The sequence below is a fragment of the Orcinus orca genome, chromosome 6 (assembly GCF_937001465.1).
Source record: "Orcinus orca chromosome 6, mOrcOrc1.1, whole genome shotgun sequence".
Lineage (NCBI taxonomy): Eukaryota > Metazoa > Chordata > Mammalia > Artiodactyla > Delphinidae > Orcinus > Orcinus orca.
This window is the reverse complement of record NC_064564.1, coordinates 13,424,035-13,451,166: the sequence shown is the minus strand read 5'-3', so window position 1 is coordinate 13,451,166 and position 27,132 is coordinate 13,424,035. Positions and strand designations below refer to the sequence as shown.

The 27,132-nt window shown below is 43.6% G+C and overlaps 1 protein-coding gene across 2 annotated transcripts in view; it reads right to left on the bottom strand.

The window, feature by feature from the left end:
• Window positions 1–886: 886 nt before the first annotated feature.
• PINX1 (PIN2 (TERF1) interacting telomerase inhibitor 1) overlaps window positions 887–27,132 on the bottom strand; it is an 82,755-nt gene continuing 56,509 nt past the window's right edge. For both annotated transcript variants that reach the window (XM_004270718.3, XM_033429872.2), the window contains exon 7: window positions 887–2,508. In XM_004270718.3, coding sequence (XP_004270766.1) covers window positions 2,035–2,508 — 474 coding nt within the window. In that variant the 3' untranslated portion in view covers window positions 887–2,034. The remainder of the gene's footprint in view (window positions 2,509–27,132) is intronic.

Sequence of the window (27,132 nt, the reverse complement as noted above, 5' to 3'; positions counted from 1 at the left end):
GTCTCGCGATGCGACTGCCTTGGGTTCCCAACTCTGAGAGCACCCCTGAGCACCTCCCTCCTCTGGTCTTCCCACCGCCCACTTCACCCCACCTGGCCGAGATGCAGCTCCCTGCTCCCTAAATGCCCATTTGTTTCCTTCCCCTGCATACAATTCAGCATATCCTCCTGGCTCTCATTTTTATTGGCAAATGAAGTTAAAAGTAAATGAAAAGGCAAAAAACCCTACCCCAGTCTAATATATCTCCATATATCTATATCTATATATAAATAAAGATAATTCTCTTTAGGTTTCATACATACCCACTCCCTTCTGGAACTCTAGTTTCTTTCTGGAACTCCCTTCTGGAACTCTAGTTCTTTTGGAACTCTAGTTTCATATACAAGATAGGACAAGCACAGATAACTTGGGCATGTGCCCTCTGTGAAGAAAAGTGACTTTACAAATCTTTGGTGCTTTATTAGACTGGACATTGCCTGGGATTCTAAACTCTGAGGGCCACAATAAACTCAGACACTACAACTCAGGCTCTGAATTCATACGAATTTTCTCTGTGGGGTGTGTGCATGTGTATCCTTTTAAACAACTAGCACCATTCGGAATTCTTAGGAGACTAAAATCAAACGTTCTTCATATATTTTCTCAGTTTTAAGAAACTTGGGGCCATGCTTCATTTCTAACGTGTGACCCCGAGGGTTAAAGTCCAGGGCAAAAGCTCATCAGGTGGTAGTGAGTTTTCGCTACTGTTACCCAGGAGCATCTATAAATCAGGTGGAAGGCAGCACACGACCCGCCCTTGTACCACATCCTCAGAGTTCCCGAAAGGTCTGCAGGACCGGAGCAGGCAGCCAGCAAGGGGTAAGAGAAAACTGGGAACTGAAAATTTGGGGGCGAGGAGCAAGGAAGACGGAGTAAAAGGGGGAAAGGATGAAAAAGAAAAGGAGGGAGAGGTCAAGAGAACAAAGACAGCAGAAGAGAGGAAACCACAGTGCTGGACCTCTAAATCTTAAACACGTGCTTTCTTTTGCATTCTGTGTCCCAAAGAGGGTGTGAAGGTGTCTGCAGTTTTCCGGGGAAACCCGCGTGGGGAGGGTTTACGCTGCACACGGGGAGACACGCCACGGGATGGCAGAGGCCGTATAAACCCAGGAGGTGACACCATCCGGTGTGAGCAGGACTGAAGGTGTCTTTTGCTCTTTATGTGATATTTATACTTTTAGGAGCTTTCACAAGGCAGTCCCAGTCTAGATGAAAGTAATTTCATAAGCTTAGAGTCTCCGTTTTTCTTTCAACTTCCTGAGGATCCCCTGACGGTCACCGTTAAGGAGGAGTCCACTCTAGGGCACCTGTCCTTGAGGACACCTAATGGAAAGGTATCCGACCACCGACTCTCGCTGAGCAACTGCAAGAGGGCTCCTGTGAGAGCGCTGGGAAGTTAAACTGCCCCCACCATCAGCTCAAACTCCTCAAAATACACGGCTGCCACTGCTTAGTGGAAAAGACGGCATTAAAACAAATTCCCCATCAGAACCAAACCAAACCAGACCAAAACAACTCTCTGATTTGGGAATGTAATGATATAAAAGCAACTTGGCAGAAACATACGGTTGGCTATAGAACAAAAAGAGCTATCTGAATGCCAACTATTGCCTCTTAATCCTTTAATTAGACCGAGTCCTTCAGCAGGAAGCACAGTTCACTGTTACTGAAAGAAATCAAGAGCAAATACAGACTGTGAGAGACCTACACACACAAGCACGTGCACATAACGATGTACTCACATGAAGGGGAATAAATACGGTGGACTCAGAGTCTAAGAAAGAAATGTATTTGTTTCTGAGAGCCATGATTTGGGACACTAAGAAGTTCTGGGAATCCGATTTGGGAAAGCGTGAGGGCGAGATGCAGCAGGGCCGGGCGTGTCCGAGGCTGTGCGCGGCTCCCGGAGTGAACCGGCTCTGCCGTCGGGCCAGGGAGTTTGCCCCAGCAGCGCCCTGACAGCTGAGAAGCCGGGAGGCCCTGGCTCCAGAGAATTTATTTGGAACCTTTCTTCTTTTTCCTCTTCTTTTTCACTGGTGTTTCATCCAGCGTACCGTCCTCTGCTGTCTCAGCTTGCTTCTGTCCCCTTTTCTTTTCTTTCCTGTTTCTGGGCCTCGAGGGAGGGTCCCGGTCATCGAGTGGCGCCACGCAACCCTCTCCACCCTCAGAAGCAGAACCAGAATTCTCGTCCCAGCGGCGATCTCCCAGCTGCCACTCAACTTGGTCTCCCTTCTTCTTGGCCTTGGGGTGGGTGCAATTCTCCACACTTTTATCTTTCGCCTCTTTCTTTCTTTTCTTCCCTGCTTTCCTTTCCACTGGGGTCTCTGAAGCCTCTGGCCCCACGGCCGTGCCCTGCGCCTTACTCTTGCGCTCCGCCATGCGCCTGGCAAAGTACTCGCGGATGGTGAAGGCACTGGTGGTCATGGGGGAGACGTCAGTCCCCTCTGCAGCGTCGGGACTGGGCTGGCCCTGAGGTGGGGAGAAGAGTAACACCGGTTACGCATCAGCTAGTCACTCACCACCGCCCGGAGCCCGCGTGGCTGGGGGGCCGGGCTCCCCCTGGACCCCTCGCCGGCCGTCGGGTAGAGCTGAGCCGCACGGTGCGGAATGCAGTGGCCACACGCACCAGCTGAGGGCCGTATGGGGTGGGAGGCCGGGGAGTCGGAGGTTAACTTCACAAGGTAGATGGTGAGTCACCCGGACGCCATTCTGACAGAATGGCCCCTTGGCAACAACCTTATAAATGGCAACGAAGTTCCCAGAGTCTCCATCAGAAACAAGGACCCTAAAAGCCCGGAGCTCTGGGGTGTCGTCAGACACCTACTTGGTCTCGCTGTGGATACACAGGCCTTTGCGCCCTGACCCACAAGCTCAGACGCCACGCGTATATGGGAGCCCCTGCTAAACCAGGAGCCACGTGCCAGCCTCGACCCTGGTGTGTCCAGAGCGTGGCCCTCTGGCCGCTCGAGAGAGGAGGCACCGGGGCTGGAAGGGCCCGTGTGCCCCCTTCCTCCCGGAAGGAACAGGAGAGCTGGGGTGCCCTCTGCCCTCAGCTGGGGGTGGGAGACATGAGACGCGCCCCCCCTACATTGCCGTGAACTAGACACCCATGGCTGTGTCCGTCTGCTTCTAAATGGAGGAATTACTCACTCCTAACCGCCGGGATTAAGTGTGGTTTACATTTTAATTTTACATAAATACACTCAGTTGGAAGGCTTGAGAAGGCTTGAGAAGAGGAAAACAAAAACGCTAACTTAATAGGCTGGGATAAAAGATCAAATGCTGGTATCACACCATATAGGTTGTGGCTGGCTGGCAGTAGGGAGATGAGGAGGTGTGCGTGAAAAAGGAAGCACCTTCGAACGGAAGCATATAAGGACTGTGCTTTAGGTAAGGTCAGTGTCTGGAATAATTCTGCCCACAGTCTTTCAAAATAATCAAGCCCTTAAACAAATACACTAAACTTAGGTTTTCATAATTACCTGGCTTCTCCCTTCACATTCACTTATTCACACAGGACGAGATGGGTGGTCCGACCCTTTCATGAGGTGGGAAAACAGTTTTCTGAATAAATCAGTTTCCAAATTAGGAGTCTGCAAATGATTCTGAACTGGGCGGGCAAAGCTCTGCTTGTGCAGCTAACTTTATTATAACCACACATATAACTGGACCAGGTATTTTCTTGTTACAGCAGCACTCAAAACCCGGCTCAGTGGGATCAAAGTAGCGTCCCGTCTGAAATTATGGCTGAATCAGTATTATATCAGTGGGCAATTGGGCTCTGAATGGCCGCTGACCCAGCAAGCTCTCCCCAAAGGGTACCTTACCAACAACATCACAGCTTATCTAATCAGCACAAACCTTATTTTACTTAGGGCTAAAACCACAAAATCACGTAGTCAGTTTCTTAAATTTCAAAAGGTAAAATGCAGAACATGTGGAATAAACCAAATGAGCTTTTTAAATGTTATCTATCAATATTCAGTTTGGGCTGGAATCCCATGAGGTAATTTTGAGAAAAATTTAAAAATAGCTGCCACAGGAGCCAAAAAACACAAGGTCACTTTGTCTTTTTGTTCCTCAGATGTTGAAAAAGAGCTGAAATTTTGCACAGCAGGATGAAAAATCTTCTCAAGGCTCTCCTGATCCCAGCCAATCCCCGCCTGATGGACGAGAAAGGTCTTGCCTTCCGTTCAGTAACGGCACACAGCCACACACGGCAAGTCTCCATGAAGCAGGCCTGTTTACATAAAATAGGTCTCACTTAGCTTCACAGTATGAAAGGAGTTGGTCTTACGTGGGCCACCTCCTCTGGAGTGTATCTGTGTCTTAGGAACTCAAATTCGAGTCATATCCTATGGCTCCTTACCTTGTTCACCTGTTTATTACCTTCTGAATTCCTGCTTTTAACAGTTAAATCACAGGAACTAAGTACTGGTATTAATCACACTTTTAATTACTAGAAAATACAAGATCATTTTTGAGTCACTTGTTGAACTCTGCGGGTCTTTCTAATCCTAGAAAATAACTCTGCTCGTAATCAAGTCCTCTGGTGATAAGGATTTTAATAATCATGGGCCACTGCACACCAAGCTCAGCGGGGCGTGGAGACAAGCCAGAGAGATGCCAGCACCCAAGGAAAGTGGAGGCGAAACAATGACTTGCAGGGGAGAGCGGTGGGCAGCCTCCCACACTCCAGGAATGTACCTGTTTTGAAAACCATGGAAACAAAGGAGGAATAGGTTGCAGACCTGACTGCTGTAGAAGCAAAGCCCAGGTCTCATATTTCATGACTTTACAAATCATAAACCCAGTTTTACTACAGTGATTACAATCCCTGTTTCTATATTCTCAGCCATGAATGCATGAATGTGAACAATGTACACCTTTTTAAGAAAATGAGTACTTTTCATATCTGGTCTCTTCTTCAAAGTAAACAAGTACTGAGAAAAGCACCGGCAACTTTTTAGTACTCTGAAATAGCAACAAACTCGCTTCTTTCCACATTTCCACTAAACGTATAATGCAACCCCCCCAGCAAAAAATAAAAAATCTGTAATACCAAATGTGACTTTCACTGCTTCATAAACTTTGAGAATCCCAATTTGCTAACAGTGTTCTAAAATCTAGTAAAATAAATTTACAAATAACTTGAAAACTTCCTGTTCCATACAAAACACTAGCAAGGGAGGTATGGTTAACTAATGATCTTACCGAACATTTGATTTAAGCTTAGGGATTTAGGAAACCTTTTCTTTTAAAATTCCAATTCCTGCTATTAACTAATGGAGAGCCTTAGATAAATCCCATAACCTCTCTGGGTCTCAGTTACTAATCAAGTCAAATAAGTAGGTTAAATTAGACCTGAAAGTCTAAAATTTACTGAACTATGAAATGACATTTGGGCTGGCCATTCCTCTGTGACACCAGACAGCAGACGAGGGATAGTGAGGCTCTATAAGCAGGTAGCAGGTGAGCTCAGCTCATAGACCACTGTCACCCCAACTGTCAGGCCAAGATGCAGGAGTGACAGCAATGCACCTACAAGTCCATCCACAGAGAATATTTTACACCACCTGTAAGAGAGCATACAGCTGGGGAGCAGATCTAGTAATACTACTTAGGAGAACAGAAAGGGCCAAATACTATTTTGCAATGAATAATTTGTAAGCATTCATTTAAAAGAACTGACACTATATATTAGAAGCTAAAATCAATAAAAGCAAAAAACTGGGGTGACTACTAACTGGAATATGAATCTATTTTAAACCTAAGTCGTGGAAATCATCCTAATATTTCTAAGAAAGGTAGTAAGAAGCTGGAACTTTTAAAATGATAATAAATTCCCATTTTGTACTTAAGGTTTTGAAGGTTCTCTTTTTAGATACCTTGGCTTGAAAGTCTCCACTGATCCTTTACATACCCTAAAAATTTCTGTTCTCAAGAGGCAGAGAGTCGGGAAGATACCAATGAAGCTATCCGGATGGAAGCGGAAATGTGATGGGTTTCTGGAACGAATGACCTGGCAATCTCTCCCTCAGCTTCATGCCTCTACAGTCTAAGATTCCTTAAGTCCTGCTTGAATGCCAAGAGATAAAATAGCTGTCCAGTCACGGCATACGCAAGGACAGTCAGGCTTTCCCCTGGGGACAGTGAGGGATAGAGTCTCTATAGTAGGAGCTAGGTAGCGGTCTCTCTGTAGAACCTCCAGCCTTTCTGTTGGCCTTGATGTCCCGTCAGTTCACTGGTCTCCTCACTCAGCTGGGGAAGGGACATGTCGCCTGCAGCTGTGCATATCCGAGGCCATGCAGTGCACCTAAGACGAAGAAGCTTTCCAAAGACACAGTTCGGTCAATGAGGGGAAACGGTAAGGGAAACAACAAAACAGTTTAAAAGATCTCTCCCTAAATTTGTAATATATCCACTACTCTACCTCCCTTTTTGTTAATTAAAAAGAAAGATCCTAAGCTACATTGAGAATCTTGAATTATTTTCCATATATTTTAAAAGCTACTATTTTAAAAATATAAAATGAAATAGTCTGTGTTGTTCTAAAACACTGTTTCATGGGTTAATCTTGTCTGTCTCAGAAAACCCCGCAGTGTTCTCATTTCTTTCAGAACCTATGAGTGTACAGCCTGTGTTTAAAAAAACATTCGACGATGGATTTTCCCAAGTGACAGCAAGGGCCTTAATTTCTACCCCAACCAATAAACACTCTGAGGGTCAGAACCCAGGAGGACTGCTCCCCAGCTCACAGAACCTCAGTGGCTTAAAGCCAGAAGAGCCCGGCGGGACTACTCCCTCCATCATGTGTGGAGACTTGACCCAGAGTGCCCGCAGCCCGGTGCACTGAAGCAAGCGGCTATCATTTCTTGAATGCCTTCAGTGTGGCAATCACTTATTATCGTATGTCACCTCACCTTGACAGGGGTAGAAACCGAACCTCAAAGCACTTAATATTCAGAAGGCCTGACGGTGGGAACTGGCAGAAGTAGGATTTGGCCCAAGGCTGCCAGGCGCAGAGCCCATCCTCCCTCCACGCCCTCCATGCCAGCATCCCAACTTCCGGCCTGCATCACACAGACCCACTTGTCACTGTTTCTCTCTTCAGAAATCATCCCAACACTGAAGTATATATCAATTGGTCCATGCTCAACTTTATGAGGCAGAAGTTAACTGATGCTAAAACTTCAGGTCGAAAAAAAGGCCACAAGAAATAGATACTACTTTCTAAATAGAAAAAAACTCTATTATCTAGTTTGCAATTCATATAAATAAAAAAATAGCCTGAAACCAGGCTTAAGAGTTGTTGTTTTTTTGTTTGTTTGTTTGCGGTACGCGGGCCTCTCACTGTTGTGGCCTCTCCTGTTGCGGAGCACAGGCTCCGGACGCGCAGGCTCAGTGGCCATGGCTCACGGGCCCAGCCACTCCACGGCATGTGGGATCCTCCCGGACCGGGGCACGAACCCGTGTCCCCTGCATCGGCAGGTGGACTCTCAACCACTGCGCCACCAGGGAAGCCCAAGAGTTTTATAATTAGAGCTGGAGAATCTTAAGGCCTCAACCTATCTCTGGCCATTCTGAATTACAAATGGGGTAGGGGCGGGGGGCGGGAAGAGTTGGATGCAAAGGACACAAGACCTTGCAGAGAGAGACACTTAAGAAATTAGCTATCATATACCATAATCATCTCAGGTGCCTGAAAGATGCATGTCGCCTTTTCTCAAATGGCTACAGAATGTCATGGGCTTGTTCTTCACTTCTTTTAGGTGCTCTGCCCAGAGGCTTTGCAGCTCAGTGAGCTGTCTGCTCAAGCTCTTCTGGGTTCCCAGTCCTCGGTGTCATTCAAACATGTCTACTGAGATGGATTAACAGTGAATTGCCCCAATATAGAGGATTCTCTTTATTATTCTCAGAAGAATGTTGTTAGTAACTTTTGGGGCAGGGATCACAGCAGTTTGGATAGAGAATTCAGGGAGGTGTTTGGGGCAGATGCACCACAAGCATAAAATCTTATCAGTTACGATAAGCATACAGTCCAGGACGAGCTTTCAAAGGCACAACGCTTTAGCTCACCAGCCTTTCTCATATGTCACTGCCGATCTTAAGTGACAAGATGATTGAAGCCTTTTGATTTCCACGTTGCGACACAGGCTGCAACAGTAACCCTTCAATGAACTTTCTCATTGAAAGAAAAAGCAGACAGCCAGAGCTCAAGGGTAATGGACTTAGCAACAGGGTCATTAGCTCTGAGAACTACTGCCTGTGATGAACAAATGCACACTTCCACCCCAGCCTGTGTCATCAGCTTGTGCTGCATTAGTCTGTGAAGAGTTAAGAAAGCTTGGCAAGTGAGTAGTTTGAAAGAACACTTGCATCTTCTCTAAACTTTCCGGCAGGACAGCTCTGACAAACACAAGTTATGTCTTGATGTCTCCTGGGAGGCAGAAATTGCGCCCATCCACTTAGGACAGCGATGAATTCAGGTATGAAGCCATTTCAGGTATGAAGCCCGTCAAGATGGGGGCAGTGCTGAGGTGAGGGGGTGCCAGGACATGTGAGCACAAAACCCTTCGCCAACAGAGGGAGCCGAAGGCACTGCCGCGGTCGCCTGTGATGCTCCCCGCGACGCTCTTCCAGATTCTTCATACACAGTTGTGTGCGTCACTCCCTTAAAGATCAAGTGCAAAGCTGCCTCCTTCAAGAAGCTGGTCCCCTGTGAACAACCTCCCTTGGTTACTACTGTGACTAGCAATTGGTTACTTGTACTTTCTGGTTTTGTATAATTTGCTTTCTAAGCATCTTCCCAAGGAATTTCTAAGTTCCTTGAGGGCAGAAATCATGCCTATTTCATTTGGGTTCAGCACAGCCTCTAATGAAGAACAAACACATGGTGAGCGCTCCAGGAAAGCACAAAAGACACCAGCCCCAGGCAGATCCAGGCTGGGAAGCACTCCCACCCCCCCACTGAACCGGAAGCTTTGTATTTGTCAGCACAGGTTCCTCTGCGTGCCAGGCGGGGCTCAAGACTAGAAGGGGCTTGGAAGGGTGGCAAGCAAAGAGAGAACCAGCATTTTGCAGTGGACAGTCTTCCCACCCAGATGAAACCACACCCTTCTAATCAGATGCCACCTTGCCTCCCAGTGCAAATCGCTCCGCTAACTTCTGCAGGTGCATCCCAGTGCCTTTTAGTGTGATCAGCCCATCACTCCCTGTGGCCCTGAGCGATGAACAGCTCAGTCAAACGATCCATACATGTCTCTTCTGGTCTGTTATTCCACAGGTCATCACGTCACCTTCTGGAAGATTAGGTAAATCGGGAAAATGGGGTGCTGTGTTTTATGGAACTATCACATGCATGATGTGGGGCGGGCTGAACATCAGCAATAAGGTGACATGCGTGGGTTGTGACTGTTCTCGCCATCAAGAGAAGAGGCTGGAAAGCAAGCGAGTTCTAGAGCACATCCAAGGCAAAGTCAGGAGATGACTCTGAGAAGACAAACAGGTGGATCAAGTTCCACGAGAAGCCCCCGGCAGCAGGTTGTTAAGGTGCAGCCTACATGTTATCTTGAGCTCATCACACAACCTGGGAAGCTGCGTATTCCCGCGAGTCATCAGAATGGTTTGCCTCCAGAGGTTAAGCAAGGAGCGATCAACATGTTGGTCATAAAGCAGAGACTGTGCGACTATGTCAGCATTTCTTCTCTTGCTTTCTATGGTACCTTTTTGGTTTCCACATGATTGAAAACACTGTTTCACTGACAATGAGCTATGTTTGCACTCACAAGAAGTTTACTCAGGGGTAAAATCTGGTGTTTTTTTCAAGATATCATTCACTCACTCACATGTGGAGTTAGGATAAACACACAAAGTCTCAGAAATAACCAGCCTCATGGAATCTGCCTGGGAAACACAATCACTTGCAGGATTAGCAAGCATCACAAGAGTTAAAAATAAATACAAGACACCACTGACTGACGGGAAGTTTTGATTTGAAGAGGGGTTAAAAAGAAAAAAATACAACAACAGAACTAGAACTACACAGCAACTCTTAACTTTATGTGAGTGTGTACATGTGTACAGTGTGTGTATGCTCATGCAAACAGGTTCTAGGAACCCAGGACCTGTGCAGGGGTTCCAGGAGGGCTCTCTGGCTGGCACATGCCCCGAGGGCCAAATCCGGCTGCTGCCGATCAGAATGGTTTTTACACTTTAAATGGGGGGAGGGAGGGGGAGAGAATCAAAGGAAGACTAACTATTTCATGACATGAAAACTATGTGAATTTCAAGTATCAGTGTCCATAAATAAAGTTTTGAATTTTATCAGTAAGAAAAATTTGTTTTCTCTCTAGTATATAAGTAAACATAACAGATGCTATGTAAATATTTGCTGAATGAATAAAATTTATTAAGAAATATAGTCTGCTTTTCGGAAATGTTAGATGTATGTGAAGTATATACACACACACACGGAGTTGGTTGGAGGGCTCTGGGTTTTGATGAAGTTCTCAATCTCAGTCTCTTGTTAACTTACTGAATTATGCTAGTGAGGGGTAGAGAGGGCTGCCATCTGCCGTTTGATTTCTGGCAGACAAGGACGAAGTTTGCTTACGAAGTGATCTGACATCAAAGAGAACTCCCAACCCACTGTAAGCAGGCAGATACCTCTCTAACGTTAGGCATTAGAACCCTGCCTGGAATTTACAGACTCAGATAAATGAACTGGACAGCTCAGAGAAGATAACGGGGGACTGGAAGGGACAGAATATCTTGCTTTTCCCTGAACAACAGCAAAGAACTACAAATAATGCCAAATGCCTCGTAGGAAGGCCAGTGCTAACAAAGCTGTTCATTTTCTTTTTTCCACTTGCCTCATCAGCTGCTCAAATTACCACTCATTACGAAAAGCCAACATAAACATGTTTTAAAGGGATGGTTCTCTATGGCAACAACCTCTCTCAAGTAACTGACATCAGAGCTACTGACAAGAGTCATACAGCCTCTGGGGAAAGAGAGGGAAAAGAAAAAAGGAGCAGGTTTCCTGCCTCCCTCAACAGTCTTAAGGCCTGGAAAGTTGCAGTGATCCATGTGACAACATTTCACAACACATTGGCCGTTACAAGATAAACGAGGCTCCTCCAAAGCTAGAAATGATCAATGTGACACAGGTACCAATTTCTTTGATTGAAGCCTAAAAATAATCCAAACTGGCTATCGTTTATGATTCTAGGTCAACTGGTTCTGTTCCCTGCTCTCTGGAGACAGGACAAAAAGCTTTTGTAAGTAGTTGAAGCCTAATGCCTGAGCCTCCAAAAGCAGAAGCAGCGGCTGACGAAGGGCCTGTCTCTTCCACCTTTACTCCACTGACTTGAAAATCGCTTAGGAATCATTAACAACTCAAATTTAGGCTCCTTATTATAGAAAGCATAGCATCTTTTGAAGATTTTAGAGAACGTACTATTCTGAAACAAGGAATAGAGTATGAATAGTTATTTGGAATAAGAAGAGAAGGGTAAATTAATTCAGGTGAATGAAGTTATTACTAAAGTCCTCTCCCTCAGCTCCTGTATACTATATGGGATTAATCGTTATATAGACCTCTTTTTAATTGACCAGAAACTAAAGTAACAAATATTTTAAAAATACTTCTAGGAGTAAATTTGGTAGGGCAAAATAATTCTATGTTTAAAGGATATTTAAGTTAGTAAGAATAACTAGATAAAATCCTGAAATCACTGAGTCGTGTAATAAAAGTAAATTATACAAGAAAAATAAGATCTTGAGGAGGCTGAGGTCCACAGTTGTGGCCATCCAGTCCTTCATAAACATCCACTGAGCAGCCCCAGCAGCTACTGTTTACTTGACCAGGGCCGGGGCCCAGACAGGAGCTCCCATCTGTGGGAGACACACAGTTAAAAAAAAAAAATTATAAAAAGGTCTGGGTAGATCTCATCTAAGTGTTCTTGCCACAATAAAATTAAAAAAAAAAATGCAACAGGAGAATTTATTTTTTAGAATAGACAGAAACTAAACAAGAAAACCAACTACAATAAAACTCCATTCAACAAAACCTCTAACCAATTAAACTGAGATTACAATTCCAAAGAGTTCATAAAAATTAAAATTATTACTGCTATTAAATAGATAATTCTCATATATTATTATCATATATATTTAAATATATCATCTCTTAGTTTCATGCAAGCTATAATTTTATTTTATAAGCAAGAAACATATTAAGGAAAAAGAAGACGTAATATTGCCTCTTTACCTGCTCAAAATCCAAAAAAGTTCCTTAAAGCAAGACCTGCCTCTTGTTTGCAGCCCATAACTGGCTCAACCTCTGTGGAGATTCAATGCCCTGCATCACAGTGCTTCCCAAACTACCAGGGGTGAAGGGCCAATTATTTTTCTTTTAAAAATCTCCTATCTATTGTGGGCCAAGATTTTTGTTAAAAAAAAAAAATTAGAAAACAAAATTTCAAAAAGACATATAACACACAAGTTCCAATTTCTAAAAATTAATCACACCACTATAAAAGTTTCTAAATGCTTACTCTCAATTTCTGTCCTGTCACGGGCTGGCCTGTGGACGATACTTTGAGTGGCACTGGTATAAAATACTCAAAGGAAAGTAAGAAAGGTGCTAAGTTCAGTGTAGTAGAAGCAGCCATGACCTGGGTGTCAAGAAATCTGACTCACATCTGAGAGAATGTGTGATCTTGGACAAGTCACTGTACTTTCTGGGCCTCAAAGCAAATCGTTTGCAAAACAAGGAAGGAGGGCTACTCAGTGACTTTTTTCAAACACGGTTTTAGCAGTGTGTGTCTTTCTCCAGACGAAATCTTAAACAGAAGGCCAATGTGTAACATACCAGGGGAACAGTGGTTGAGGTGGCGTTGGGGGAACCCAAAGCTCATGTCCTGACCCTCCTCTCCCTTTGTAAGGCCCCCGAGGCATCTTTGACGAACTCTCGGGGCTTTATGGAATACAGTTTGAAAAGCAACAGCTATGTTGTTAAGGTCCATTATAATTCTAACATTCACTGTAGCCTAGATAATTTCACAGCACTCAGTAACAGGAGACTAAGAAACTTGCAAGAATAAAATTGGACCTTTACTATTATATAACAAGCACAATTCTTAAGGTGTCATTAACTTTTGGAATTCCAACAGTTGGCTGTTGTGAGCACTGGCCAGTGACCAACGTCTTCCAAAAATGGTAACAAAGCATCAAGCCTGGTCTCTTCTATACTGTAAAGTGTTATGTTGCAAACTGGATCTTTATGAGGATCCAGATGACTGAGGATGAAGCTGAGGTTGACTGACTCTTCTGGGTCTACCTGGTGAGGCTCCAAGGAGGACCCAGAGGGAGATGGTAACGCCTACACCCATGTCACCGGTGTCCCTACCACGGTCACTCCAGACTATAGCATAAGAAGCAAAGCATCACCTCACCAGCCACCAGCTGCGCTAAAACCCAAAGGAAGGTTCCTCTTCATCTTATTTTCATTACATCGCAGGATGAAAATCTGGGAGAGAACGTTATTTCTGCTTTCCTGCCATAACAGAGGGGCAGAAGGAAAAATGAACCAATATTTCACTCTTCTCCTCCAACACTGGGCCACCTAGGTATCAATGTTTTCTTATCACAAAAGCTCTTAAAACCATTTGCTTGATCTGTCAACAAACAAAAAGCCAAATCTAATCCTTTCAGGCAAACCTACAGAAAGTCTAACCAAACAAAACAGCCCAGTGACTTACAGCTCTGGTTGTTTTGGTAGCCCTTGCCCTCAGCCCTTGCTTCTTTTTCTTTTCTTCTGCTCTTTTAATTCATGTCTTATTATGAAGTTATGTTTGTTGGTCTAGAAGACAACATACATTTTTACTGCTACTAAAACAACCTCCAAAAAAAGCAATGACCCACTTTCTCCTTTCTGGCCTTACAGAAAGTAGAGGCAGGCCCCCAAGCCCTGTTTGAAGTCCTTGCTTCCAGGAGATGGTCGGTTTATGTCTCTTGTCTGAGGACAGGAAAAGGATGCACTCTCGGCACCGTGTGCTAGACAGAGATAAGACCAGAGATTTCTGTCCTCAGCACCTTATCAGCTCTTCCTGCTACTTTCCAGAGTGGACAGCACCATGACTGGCAACAAACTAGCCTAAGGGGGGCTGGGTGGTGAGCAGCTTGGGGATTGGAGGGAGGGAGGTAGGAAGGGGTGTAGAATGAAGAAAAGAGGTGAGGTTTTTAACATACCTTAAAATGGTTTGGCTCAAATAAAACTGTCTTTTAAAAAAAACACAAATTTTACATCTCATTTTGCTAAAACTGCAGCAACAGGGACAGAAGTTTTTACAAGAACTTCCTTTCTGGTTGGAATGCACCACCACCTTCCTTGCTTTGAGCCCTGCCCCTAACTGCTTTGTGCTACTGGCTCCCGGGCACGTAGCACAAGTCCGATCTGCTTGTCGATGTTCCAGCCAGGGGCCTATAAACCAGAGGCTGCAGAGAGAATGCTTCCTACAGGCACACGTGCCTCCATTCAGACAACCAGTGTTTTCTGGGGCCACTCACCACTCCATTTCCGTATGGCAAAGAAACAAGCAAGGCTTTGAGATACTCTTCCAAACGTAGGAGGATGTCACTGATGACCTCTTTGGGGAACAAGGCTGCTGGAGCAGCTAAACTGGGCTAAACTGAGCAAGGTAATTTAAATCAGTTATGGCCTCGGTGATTTCTAAGGAACTCATGTGAAAGTGATACAGATTTGGCAGTCTTCTTCTTCTTTTTTTTAAGTAATGTATTTAATTTTATTTATTTGGCTGTGTTGCGCCTTAGTTGCAGCTGTGGGATCTTTGTTGTGGCAGGCAGGTTGTGGTGCGCAGGATTTTAGTTCCCCGACCAGGGATCGAACCCACGTCCCCTGCATTGGAAGGTGGATTCTTAACCACAGGACCACCAAGGAAGTCCTGGCAGTCTTCTTTTTAAAATGTTTTTATCATGTAAATTTTCAAATATAAGGAAAAGCAGATAAACTAGTATAATGAACACAACGTACCCATTACCCAGCTTCAAAATTTATCACAACAACCATCACCATTATAACCATCTCTACTCATATTAGTTCAAAGCAAATCAAAAGTATCATATACTTTATAAGTATTTCAGTATGTATCTCTAAAAGACAACAGCTCCAAGAAAAATCCACAACTATATTATCACATAAAAAATTTAACAAAAATCCCTTAACATCACTAAGTATCTCGTTTGTGTTCACATTGACTTTATTGACTTTTAAGTTATTTCTTATTATAATTCATTTGAATCTATTTCCTAATAAGGTTCATATATTGTGATTGGTTGATATGTCTCCTGTCTCTTTCAGACTATAGGTTCCCACCCCCTGTCATTTTTGTTTTTTCAAGTTCTTGCTGATGGAACCAAGCCGTGTGTCCCACAGAATTCTCTCAGAATCTGAATTCTGCTGAGTGGATCCCTGTGACATGGGTTAACATGCTCCTCTGTCCTGCCTATGTCCTGTAAAGGGAAATCTAGAAGGAGGCTTATTTTCCAGCACAACATGTCGCCTGATGACAAACTGGGATGGATTCATAGTTAAGTGAGCCTGAGAAACAAACCTATTCCTCCCTTCAGTTCATAATGCACACCATCATCTGAGAGATCGGTAGTTGTTAAATTTCAGAATTTCCAAGACTTATTTCACTTTGGAACCCTTTGGGGTATAACATCCCCGGCCATCCCATGGAATTAGCATAGTTATGCTGAACCTACTCTGAGACGGTCTGCTCACACAGATACTGCCATGATCTGGATAAAATGAGTAGTTCTCCTAAATCTTTGATCTACCTTGGCCTGTCTAAGGGGGTGAGCTTTTACCAAAAATGGCAGATACCTGGTAGGGAGGTGAAAAGAGGACCAGGTAAGCATTCCGTTATGAACAACCAGTCTGCTAGGTGACTTTGGGAGAAAAGGCTAGCTCTTCCCTAGCTATCCCATTATTGAAATGGGAATATCTGTTCCCAGGCTTAGTCAGAAAAATCACTCTTCCACCTTGGAATAGACGGTGGCAGAGAAATAATATGTCCTAAATCATGCCAAGTATGTAGGTATCAAGGTTAAAGACTGCCTACAATATAACCATATTTTCTCCTTGGGATTACGTGCAAGCAGTAAGAGCTGCACGGTCTGACCAGTGGGATAACCAAGTAAAGAAGAAAGATCTGGAAATCGGGTTCCCTGTAAAAGTCTGTGCAAAGTTCAAATTACAGCAGTGAATAATTTACAAAATAATCAAGAGAATAAAAATGGAGAACATAATCAGGAATCAATGGACATATAACACAATTAAAATTTAAGAAGGCAATTTCTTAAAAAGAAAAATGAACCTGACTTTGCAACCAGTTGCTTGAATCCTTTCACAGAAGAAAATTCCAAATGACTTTAAAACACTGTAATTTGACTGTACATAACCTAATGGGATATACCCTAAGGACAAGAAGAATTGGCCAAAAAAACCCTTTTTCTAAAAACCCCTCAATGTACTTTTTTTTAAATAATCAAATTATAGATGTTATTCTGTGACTACAGTACATACGATGGGAAATAAGCAAATGAGTAACATGATATTTTAATGCTTTTTATTTCTAGAATTGATAGATTCCAAGAATCTTACTGTGGATAAATAAAGATAAACGATTAATGAGGTTAAGTCTTGTGGTCCTGAATTTGAAAAAGCAATATGAATATAGACTCATAATATACTTTATCATTAAAAAAAATTACAGTTCTATCAGTGTTCTAAGGCCCAGGAACAAAGACCAACCTAGTAGCACTGAGCAACCCTACTGCCTAGATTTGGCCTCTAAATATCATTTACCACCAAAAGGAACCAGGGAGAAATGGATGACTCCAAACCTGGGGCAGCAAATGTACAAGGTGGGTCTGAAAAAGCTTATACCAGGTAGAAGGAGTGATCAAATACCATTTAGGGTCACATCAAAAGAATTTAGGAACCAACTTGAAGAGGTTCTCACTGGGCAGATGGAAAATTTCATCATAAAAAATAAAGGTGACAGGGCTTCCCTGGTGGCGCAGTGGTTGAGAGTCCACCTGCCGATGCAGGGGACACAGGTTCGTGCCCTGGTCCAGGAAGATCCCACATGCCACGGAGCGGCTGGGCCCGTGAGCCATGGCAGCTGAGCCTGCACGTCCAGAGCCTGTGCTCCGAAACGGGAGAGGCCACAACAGTGAGAGGCCTGCGTACCGCAAAAAAATAAAAAATAAACATGACAAATGCAACACATTGGAACATAAATATATTTCAATCCATGAGTGATACAGAAAAGGAAAACTCACTGGTCCCTTTCAGAGAACGCTAAAGAAGCTCTTCCATTTGAAAACTGGTAAATAGAGGAAATAAACAAAATATTACTTATTACCCCTAGGTAATCAAATAGTAGATATGTGAAAATCTCTATTCTAAATTTCATTCTCAAAATTAGAGAGGAAAAGAAAGAGATATGGAGAGGGAATCTACAGATTGAAAGAAACTTAGAGATACATCAACCAATCATTATATGTGAACCTTACTTAGAGCCTGACTCAAACAAAGAAACTGTAAAGAAAACTAAAATTGATGACATTTATGAAAATTGAAACTCTGAACACTTACTGATGATAGTATGCAATTTTTACCAAGTTTTACAGAGTATAATAATTGTCTTGGAGTTATACATTTTTAAAAAGTCCTTTATCTTTTAGGGATATGTCCTGAAGTACCTTTTAGAGATATGTTCTGAAGTACTGAAGTGTTCGTGGGTGAAATGTTATGATTTCTGGGATTTATTTATAGTAACACAGGGGGGAGAAGTGTATAAGTGTATGGGGTGCTTGCCTGTCTCTACCCACCTTTACAGTCTAGCCCTATAAATGTGCTTGCTGCTCCCCAAAGGCCCTTTGCTTTTTCAAGGATCTGTCTTTGTGGGTATGGTTTTCTTTTCTCCTTGCAAGGCCTTTCAACCTGGCAACTGCTACTCCTTTAAGACGACACACATACGTTACCTGCTTTAATCTCTGCAAGCTGAATTTATCACTACATCACGTATGTCCCCAGACCTCTTGCACAGCACTCGAGGCCTTTGCTCCAGTTGATTCTGCACATCTCTGACTTCCCAACTAGACTGTGAAAATGGGTTGTGTCTTATTCGTTTAATCATTTGTCATTCAACAATGCTCTTGGATGGCAAGGAGAAACATCTGAGTTAAGAAGAAAAAGGAATTGGAAGGGTCTGGATCAGGGGAACTAGAAACGAAGAAAGCAATTAAAATAACATTACTCAGAAGAAGAATGATGAAATAATGATAGATTACACTGCAGGGAGTCGTGACCAAGCCTCGAGCCTCTTTATATATAGCCTGTTATATAGTTATATAGCCTGTTCTACAGCCTAAACTACAGGATCTAGTAATTGGGGTCCATTAAAAAACAGAATAATACAAATGCTATGCTTTTGACTCCCTAAAAATGTAATTATCATCTTAACAGGCAGGAACGGATAGGATGGGCATGAGGGTGACTCAAATTAAATAACTGCTTTAACTAAATGAATAACGTCACTGTTTAAAAAGTACATCATACATTTTTAAAAAAGCTTTTCTTAGGATCACAAAGTAAGCAGGTAAACAATTTCCAATATGAAACTTCAACAACTTTGGAATAAGAATTAGATGAATATCTAAAGCTGATACTCTATTCACAGGTTTCAGTGATACACAGGAATAAATTAACGGCACTGATTTCCAAAGTCTGCTCAACAGTTTCCTATAAAAGCTACCTTCCTTTTAGAAAGGGCACTGACATGACTGTTCAGATTGTTCTTAGGTAAAGTACCTTCCCCAGGTCAGCTTTTCTGTTTGAGAAATAGAAACCCCACTAAATCTAGGTCACTAAAATCAAGACATAAAATAAATTTAAGTACTTGTTAAAAGCTATGTAAGGGACTTCCCTGGTGGCACAGTGGTTAAGAATCCGCCTGCCAACGTAGGGGACACAGGTTCGATCCCTGGTCTGGGAAGATCCCACATGCTGCGGAGCAACTAAGCCCATGGGCCACAAATACTGAGCCTGTGCTCTAGAGCCCGTGAGCCACAACTACTGAGCCCATGTGCTGCAACTACTGAAGCCCACACACCTAGAGCCCGCTCTCCTCAACAAGAGAAGCCACCGCAATGAAAAGCCCGCGCACCGCAACGAAAAGTAGCCCCCGCTCGCCGCCACTAGAGAAAGCCCGTGCGCAGCAAAGAAGACCCAGAGCAGCCAAAATTAAAATAAATTTATATATATATTTTAAAAAAAGCTATTTAAAGTTCAGGCCCAGAAAATGCTTCAAAACCAGTCAAGTAAAACTGAGATCCTCCATATGATTTTAAGAGTTGGAATGAGAATTATAAAAGGAGTCCTGGACAAAGGTCAGGGGACACAAGTGACTGCAGGCTGGCTGTCACTACTGCTACTACGATGCTTAAAACGACACCTTCTGATGCAGAAAAGATATACTTGTCAAAGGACACCAGATGACAAAACAAAACCCAAACACTTTGGCCTTGTGCTGTTTGCAGAGGCTGAGCGCTGTTCAAAGAAATAAAACTCCCAGTGAACTTCCTGCTCGTGGCTCACTGGGCTTCAGATTAAGAAGTAACAGAACCCTGACTAACAGAAAGACCTACCAGCATGCTGACTCCCAATAAACACAGAGAACTTATTTATCATTTACATCTTATGGAGGAAAAAAATTACCTGGAAAATTCCTGTAAAGCTTTAGGTTAAAGATTGAGTTTTAAATAGAAGTTTTTGGCTGTTATAATGTGGATCCAGTGGAATTACTTAGGATTACAATTTAATGACTGATAAACATTGAGAACTATATTAAACTACACCTAGAGCTCCTAGTGAAATCTTACTAATTTAGGGCTGGGTTTAAGCTTCTCACATTATCTCTATGGCCTAGCAAATAAACAAATCAGAATCCTCCTTAATACTTTACTTTACAACCAAAGTCTACAAAAGACAAGATTCTTAAGCTCTATCCAATAGTGTTTCAGTGATCAATTATCCAGATGACTTAAATTACAAAATAGTCTAAATTACAAAGAACTCCTAAGGCTCAGATAAATACTTATGTAAATTTCTTAAAAGAAATGCTTTCAGGTGGCTTCAAGAAATTTAGGAATGCTCATTTATAAATATTTGCTGTACTAATTATAATTAGTTCTTATCAAAGCAATCCCACTGGAACAGTTTAAACAATAAGCTGGGGTTGAAGCTGTTTTTTACCTATGGAACAAAGGTTCTTAAACCCCATACATAAATAAGAAATGAAAGAAAATCTTAAATGCAAATACTTTTCACAACACTGAACAAACCAGTGTTGGAAGATCAATTTTTAAGTACCCAATTCATGAGTGCACGCTGTGGTATATGTCTATCTACATCTCTCTATATATGTGGGTACACACTTGCCATGTGAGGACGGAGTAATGCATCCTAAGAGGAACAAGCAATGTACTGTGAATAGCTCTTTCCTCCTTAGCTAGACAAGTGTTCCAATTTGTTGCCAGGGAAATCAGATTGAAGATGGTAGGATTGGTTGCCTAAAATTTCTGGGCTGGGTCTATTGCTAGGAGATGAAGGGATTTTGTATGGCTAACATGTCAGAACTAGGACACGGTCAGCAGCAAGATTAGGCCATCCATTTTATCTCTGAAGGTGCACAGATTCCACAGGACCTGAAATGTTCAGATTATACTTAGGTAAAATAGCTTCCCTGTCTATAGAAACAGAAACCTCACTGAATCTAGGTTACTGAAGTCAGACATAAAATGAGTCTAAGCACTTGTTAGAAAACTATTTGGAGTTCACGATCCTAGTCATTCTTTCACATTTTCATTAATCCAAAATGCCCTGTAATGCTTCAGAACTATCCTTCATCACTTGTTTCCTTGTCAATGTATTTGAAGAGTCACTGAAAGGAATTAGTCAGCAGTGTTTTGATGGCCAGAGAAATGACTACTTTCTCAGTTCCTCTGATGTTCTGTAGTAACCAACCATTGTAAGTCTGTGATGTGACATCTGGTGGGAGAGGATGCCTAAGTTAGGTACAATATATCATGTGCAACCATGGCAAGAGCCTTACATTTTAGGTGAATTTCTCAGGGCCACTAAGCCTGACAATTAACTGCCAAGGCCACGCCTGTGAATGGCGACACTTTCTGAGGTCAATGAAAAAGTGAAGAGGCCCTGATATTATTCCTTTACTCTTCTTTCGCATAGTTTGCAGCGTGACAGCATCTCTTTCTGTAACACCAAGCGGTTCATCTGCCACAGGTAAACAGGGGAATAGTCATAGTAAAACATGGAAGTTGTGTGATGTTTCCTAGGCCAGGGGAGCCAGGGCAGTGTGTGTAGAAACATACTCCCCGAAGGAAAGGAAGAAAACCCCAAACCTCTCAGTCTGGCTGTTGCTCAGGCAGGACCCTTTCGGCTCTATTTTCAGAAAACTAAAACTAGCTCTAGCAGCAACTGCTGTGCTGTATCCCCAGACCCGCCCTTCAGGACCGAAGCGTTTGCTCCTGGGTCAGTCCTCTTTGGGAGCAGCCACCTGGCGTTAAGGTCACACTCCCATTCCCGGCGGGCAGGGGCCTGGCCCTAGTGACTAGTGGTCACTGCAGGGCCGTGAAGGCCCAGCATCCTGCAAAGATTTGGGGCGATTCTGAAGAGGTCCCTGTGGAGTCAGCAGAGGACTTGTGACTACATCATGGCAGCCCAACCTCTCCCCGTGCCCGATCCTGATTCCTCCCCCCGGGCACCCCTCCCAGCTAAGACTCCAGAAGCACCTCCCAATACATTTCCTTCATGCTAATTAATGTCCATTTGAAGGTCTGCTTCCCAGGGAACCAAGCTTAATGGCGTCCCCACAGCTCAGAGCTCCACTTCCATCCTTAGTAACTCACCACCTATAAGCCAATGTGTTCATTCTACTGTTTTTGAGCATTTTAAAGATCCCCCGAACTAGTCTTCCTGGTCTGAGTGAATTATCTCATGAGGCAACTGTGCGTGTGTGTGTGTGTGTGTGTGTGTCAGAGAGAGAAAGAGGTGGTGTGGCGAGGCAGGCAACGTGTGTGGTCTTGGTTACAAAACTGCATAGGTTTTAGCAGTTTACCTCTTACCTGATTTTCCCCACAAGCTCTATCATTCTTAACATGGCATTTTGCAAAATGTAACATTTTTCAAGAACACATATATTGTGTTATAACAGGGATGCCTATATTTGACATTATGCTTCATAATATTTGTTACTGGACGTTAATACTTTGGAAGAGCTTACAATATTAACTACTGTCTTTGTGAGTACATTGTGAGTTACATGAAGGCAGGAACCATTTACCTGGTAAAAGCCAGGCAAGGGGCTCCTAAATGATAAAAGAGGGGTCTCAGGGCTTCCCTTGTGGTGCAGTGGTTAAGAATCCGCCTGCCAATGCAGGAGACACGGGTTCGAGCCCTGGTCCGGGAAGATCCCACATGCCGCAGAGCAACTAAGCCCCTGCGCCATAACTACTGAGCCTGCGCTCTAGAGCCCGCGAGCCACAACTACTGAAGCCTGCACGCCTAGAGCTCGTGCTCCACAACAAGAGAAGCCACTGCAACGAAGAGTAGCCCCACTAGAGAAAGCCCGTGCGCAGCAACGAAGACCCAACGCAGCCAAAAATAAAATAAATAAATGAATGAATAAATAAATAGATAAATTTAAAAAAAAAGAGGGGTCTCAGCAGGGATGGTAATTTATGTTATAAAAGGATTCATTGTAGGGTTTAAAAAGTGAATGTATTAAATGTATTAAAGGATGTATGAAGATGAAATCAACAAAATCCAGAGTATGGAAAATCCTGTAAGACAAGAAATTCAAGGTTTCTTCAACAATAAACTGCAAGGAAAAAAGAGAGGAGTAATTGGAACTTATAGGTTAAAAGAGTCTAAAAGACATTATCAATTAATTGCAATATACAAATCTTCTTAGGATCCTGATTCAAACACACACACACAAACTAAAAAATTAAGAGGCAACTGGGAAAACTTGAATACTGACTGGATTTGATGACATTCAGGAATTGTGGTTCATTCTTCAGGTATGATAACGGCACTGGGATGGTGTGTTTAAGAGTCCTTACCTTTTAGGGATGTATAATGAAATGCTAAAATCAGATAACAAGATAGAGTGATATGATGTCTAGGAATTGCTTCAATAATTGGAGAGAAAGTGGGTGGAGTACAGCTGACATAATATTGGCCCTTGAACTGATCATTGTTGAGCTGGGAACAGATAGGTGGGGACCCTTACTATTCTCTCTACTTTCCCTACATTTTAAGTTTTCCATAATAAAATGTTTTAAGAAGTGAATGTACGTCTTGTCTGCCAGTATATTAGAACTGTCTCCGGAGTGTAGTGAGTAACCCAAGGCACCTACTCGTGAGTGAAAGTGATCACTAACTGGCTGGACTGAAGCTGGCAGTTCCATTATCCTAAGAGATACCACCTCGGGCTCCCACAGAAGGGACAAGGCAGAGGGGAACCCAACCGAGGCAGAAAGGTAATCCCATCTGTGCACTGACTCGGACGGGAACACAGAAGCCAGCAAAGCGGTGTGTTTCCCATATGAGATCATGGATTGGCCACCAAGAGCCACTGCTAATGTTAGAACAGGGTTTTTCCCCGAAAGAGTCACAATTCCTCTTGCTAGCAAAACAGGAACTGAGCCTAACAGGAATATTATGTAATACCAGGGAACTGAGGAGACTGGGAAAAGCAGGATGAGGGGTAGAGAAGAGCACAGGATGAAGGTGGAGGCGGGGAATGGAAACTGCTCGTGGGCTTGTTAAAGGGGCCCAGCCCAGGACGGCTTCCTGCCAGCCTCACCCCTTCCAGCCAGCTCCTTCTTTCCCTCCATTACCAGGCAACTTTTAGGCCATCAAAACATGCTGGGGGAGTGAAAAAGCCTATCTTCTCCATAGCTGACAAGCAGGACTGAGGGGATGCTAGGCAAAGAGAAGAACAGAGGGCCAGCAAGGTGGGGAGGCAGGCTGGATGAGCTCCCTCCGCTGTCAAGAGAGCAGCGGTCCAGCGAGGCGCCTTCAGAGCACAGCCAGGGAGCTTGGGGCCCATAAGCAGCACGTGCCTCAGGCTCCGCGGCAGAGCTAAAAACGCAAGCTCCTGAAGGGACAGAATGTGTGACTTTTTAAAAAGGTGCACCACGGTATGTACACGGTGATCCTGCTTTTGAGACGGCAGGAAGTGGTGGACACCATCTCTAGCACACGCACGGTCCTCCACACCCCAAGGTTTAATTATGGTTACCGCTGGGTGTTTGGATCATGGCTTTTTTCTTCTTCTTAATGCATACCTATAGGCAATAGTTTTTCTACAGCGAATATTTACTGCTTTTATAATAAAAAAAGTCATCTGAAATTTACACACACACACAAACAGAAAAACCCCCACAAGCTTAGGGCAGAGTGCTCTTTCCTCCAGGATAATTGCACTTAGGGCAGACTGCTGTCGTGCCAAGTGGCAGGTGTGGCCCTTGACTCTGAACCAGTCCCAGGAGGCATTTTCTGAGTTCCCTCTGCCACTCGCCCAGCTCCTTGCTTCATCCCTTTCATCTCCAGATGGTCCCTATGCCTCTCTCAAGCTTCCTCCCCGCCAAACCCACCAGCTCCTGTCTACGGGGATTCTAATGAGACCCAAGGAAAAAAGCCTTCAATCACATGAAGTGACAGGAGAAAGTAGCCCAATTACAACGAAGGAGGCTTATCAGGAAGACACAGCTCCAGGGAAGAAAGGCTTTGGCAGACGTGGATAGGTCCACAAAAAGAGGACCGCACAGCATCAGGTGAAGCGTGGAAAAGACCAATTAATAGAAACAGCAATGAAATGAGAGGCAAGTGAATATACAGCGAGTGGGAACAAAGTTAAAAAGTGTGACTGCAGGGAAGGCCCAGGACGACATGCACATTTTGCAAGCTGGTACTTCACTGCTGAATTGATCAGCACACACGGAACTGCTCCTCCCTCGGCATTCCTCAGCCCAGGGGGCCACACTACCATCCACTCATGCAGCTGCCTAAGCCGAGTCAGACCCTGAGTCCTGGGGCATCCACCCCAGCCCCTGGTGTCACTCAAATCTGTTCCTGTCGCTCCAGCTCTCTGCCACAACCTTGGCTCAGGCTTTCCATGCCTCTCTGGAACAACAGCCTCTTCACTGAATTGCCTATTGCCTCCTCCTCCTGCCTTCATTCTTACTTCCATATATCCTGCAGCCAAAGGATCTTTCTAAATTGCAAAAATAATCATGCCCCTTCTATGCCTCAAATCCCTCAGTTGCTTCCAAATGCATGCAGACATTATGGTCTAAGTTCCCGGCACGTGTCTGCACAGGGTTGTCTGGGAAGCCTTGTCTTCCAGCCCACTGCATTGAAGAGCGCCTGGCACACAGCACACACTCAAGAACTGTTCATGATTAATGAAGGAAGTAAAGCATATCACAGTAAAATAATCTTAGTGATTGAATTTATGAGAGATTTGCAAATGGCGCACCATACGCAGAAAAGGGACTCTTGCAGGTTTGATGATAATTTTAAGATCTTCAGACTAACAGTTTATCAACAGGTGAATGTAGTAGAAAAAAGGCACTAATTAAGGCAGGGGCCCCCAACCCCAGGGCTGCAGACTGGTACCGGTCCGGGCCGCACAGCAGGAGGTGAGCAGTGGGCGAGCGAGCGAGGCTTCATCTGCCGCTCCCCATTGGTCTCATTACTGCCTGAACCACACCCCCCACCAATGGAAAAACTGTCTTCCACGAAACCAGTCCCTGGTGCCAAAAAGGTTGGGGACCGCTGAGTTAAGGGACAGGATAGGATTGCTTTAATGTGAGATATATGGCCTATAGTGTACATGACTCTGATTAGCAACAAACGGCATTCTATGTTGTGTGTGCATGTATGTATACACATCACACATATATATGATATAGTTATAACCTGTGATATTACTTATATCATAACATGTATTACTTACAGTTGTAATTATACATTACAGCTCAACCTCTTCCCCAGGTAGGCATCTCCCACACCCACGTGGATGCTGACTCTCCACTCGGACTCCCAGCTCCATTCCACACTGCCTTCTTCCCAAATCATGCTCCCCTGGCTGTGGCTCTCAGTGCACTCACTCTTCCAACCCTTGTAACATCCGCTGAGTGCCTACTATGTGCTAGGACTTTGCTAGGGATAGAGATCTGCCTTCAGGAGCTTCTAGAAGCGTAAGCTTGAGTAGTTCCTGCCCTCAAATACGTATCTACTAGTGTCTGCATTCCCTAAACTATTTTAATGAGCATATTGTCTATATAATCCTCTATTAGCTGGTCTACAAAAAGTTTCAAACCAAATTATTATGTATGACACAAGAGTTTTCTGAGCCAAGAGTTATGCTCCTGAGCCCGGTTTGTTCAAATGTCTTGCGCTATTTTCCCACTCAAAAGCTTCTAATGGGCTAATGCTAAAAGAAGAACACACGGGTCCAGTGGAACGTAGGCACCTGTTTTAATTTTTATAACGAAAGGTCATTAGTCTCAATAACCAAACAAAAAGGAGTCTATTTTCAAAAATAAAAGTAGCCAGAGTTTACAAGTCATTTAGCCTCAGGGATCTCTGTCAAAGCAGCAACATGAATATAGTTAATGAACGTTGTTATAACAAATCATGGTAACACTTAAGACCATTTTAGTATACTCCTTATTACCTGTGGAGATTTAACTTAAGATAAACTTAAAACAAACATTATTGTAATGGATATCTATTAACAGATATCTATTAACACATTCAAGCAAGGAGCAAAATAATTCAAATGGGTGTGTGGGAAGCTACGCTGCCCGCATAGCTTTTTTATAAGAAAACTACATTCAAAGATTTAGGAATCTGAACAAATGTAAACTGTTAAAAAATGCATTTGCTCGTTGCCTAGC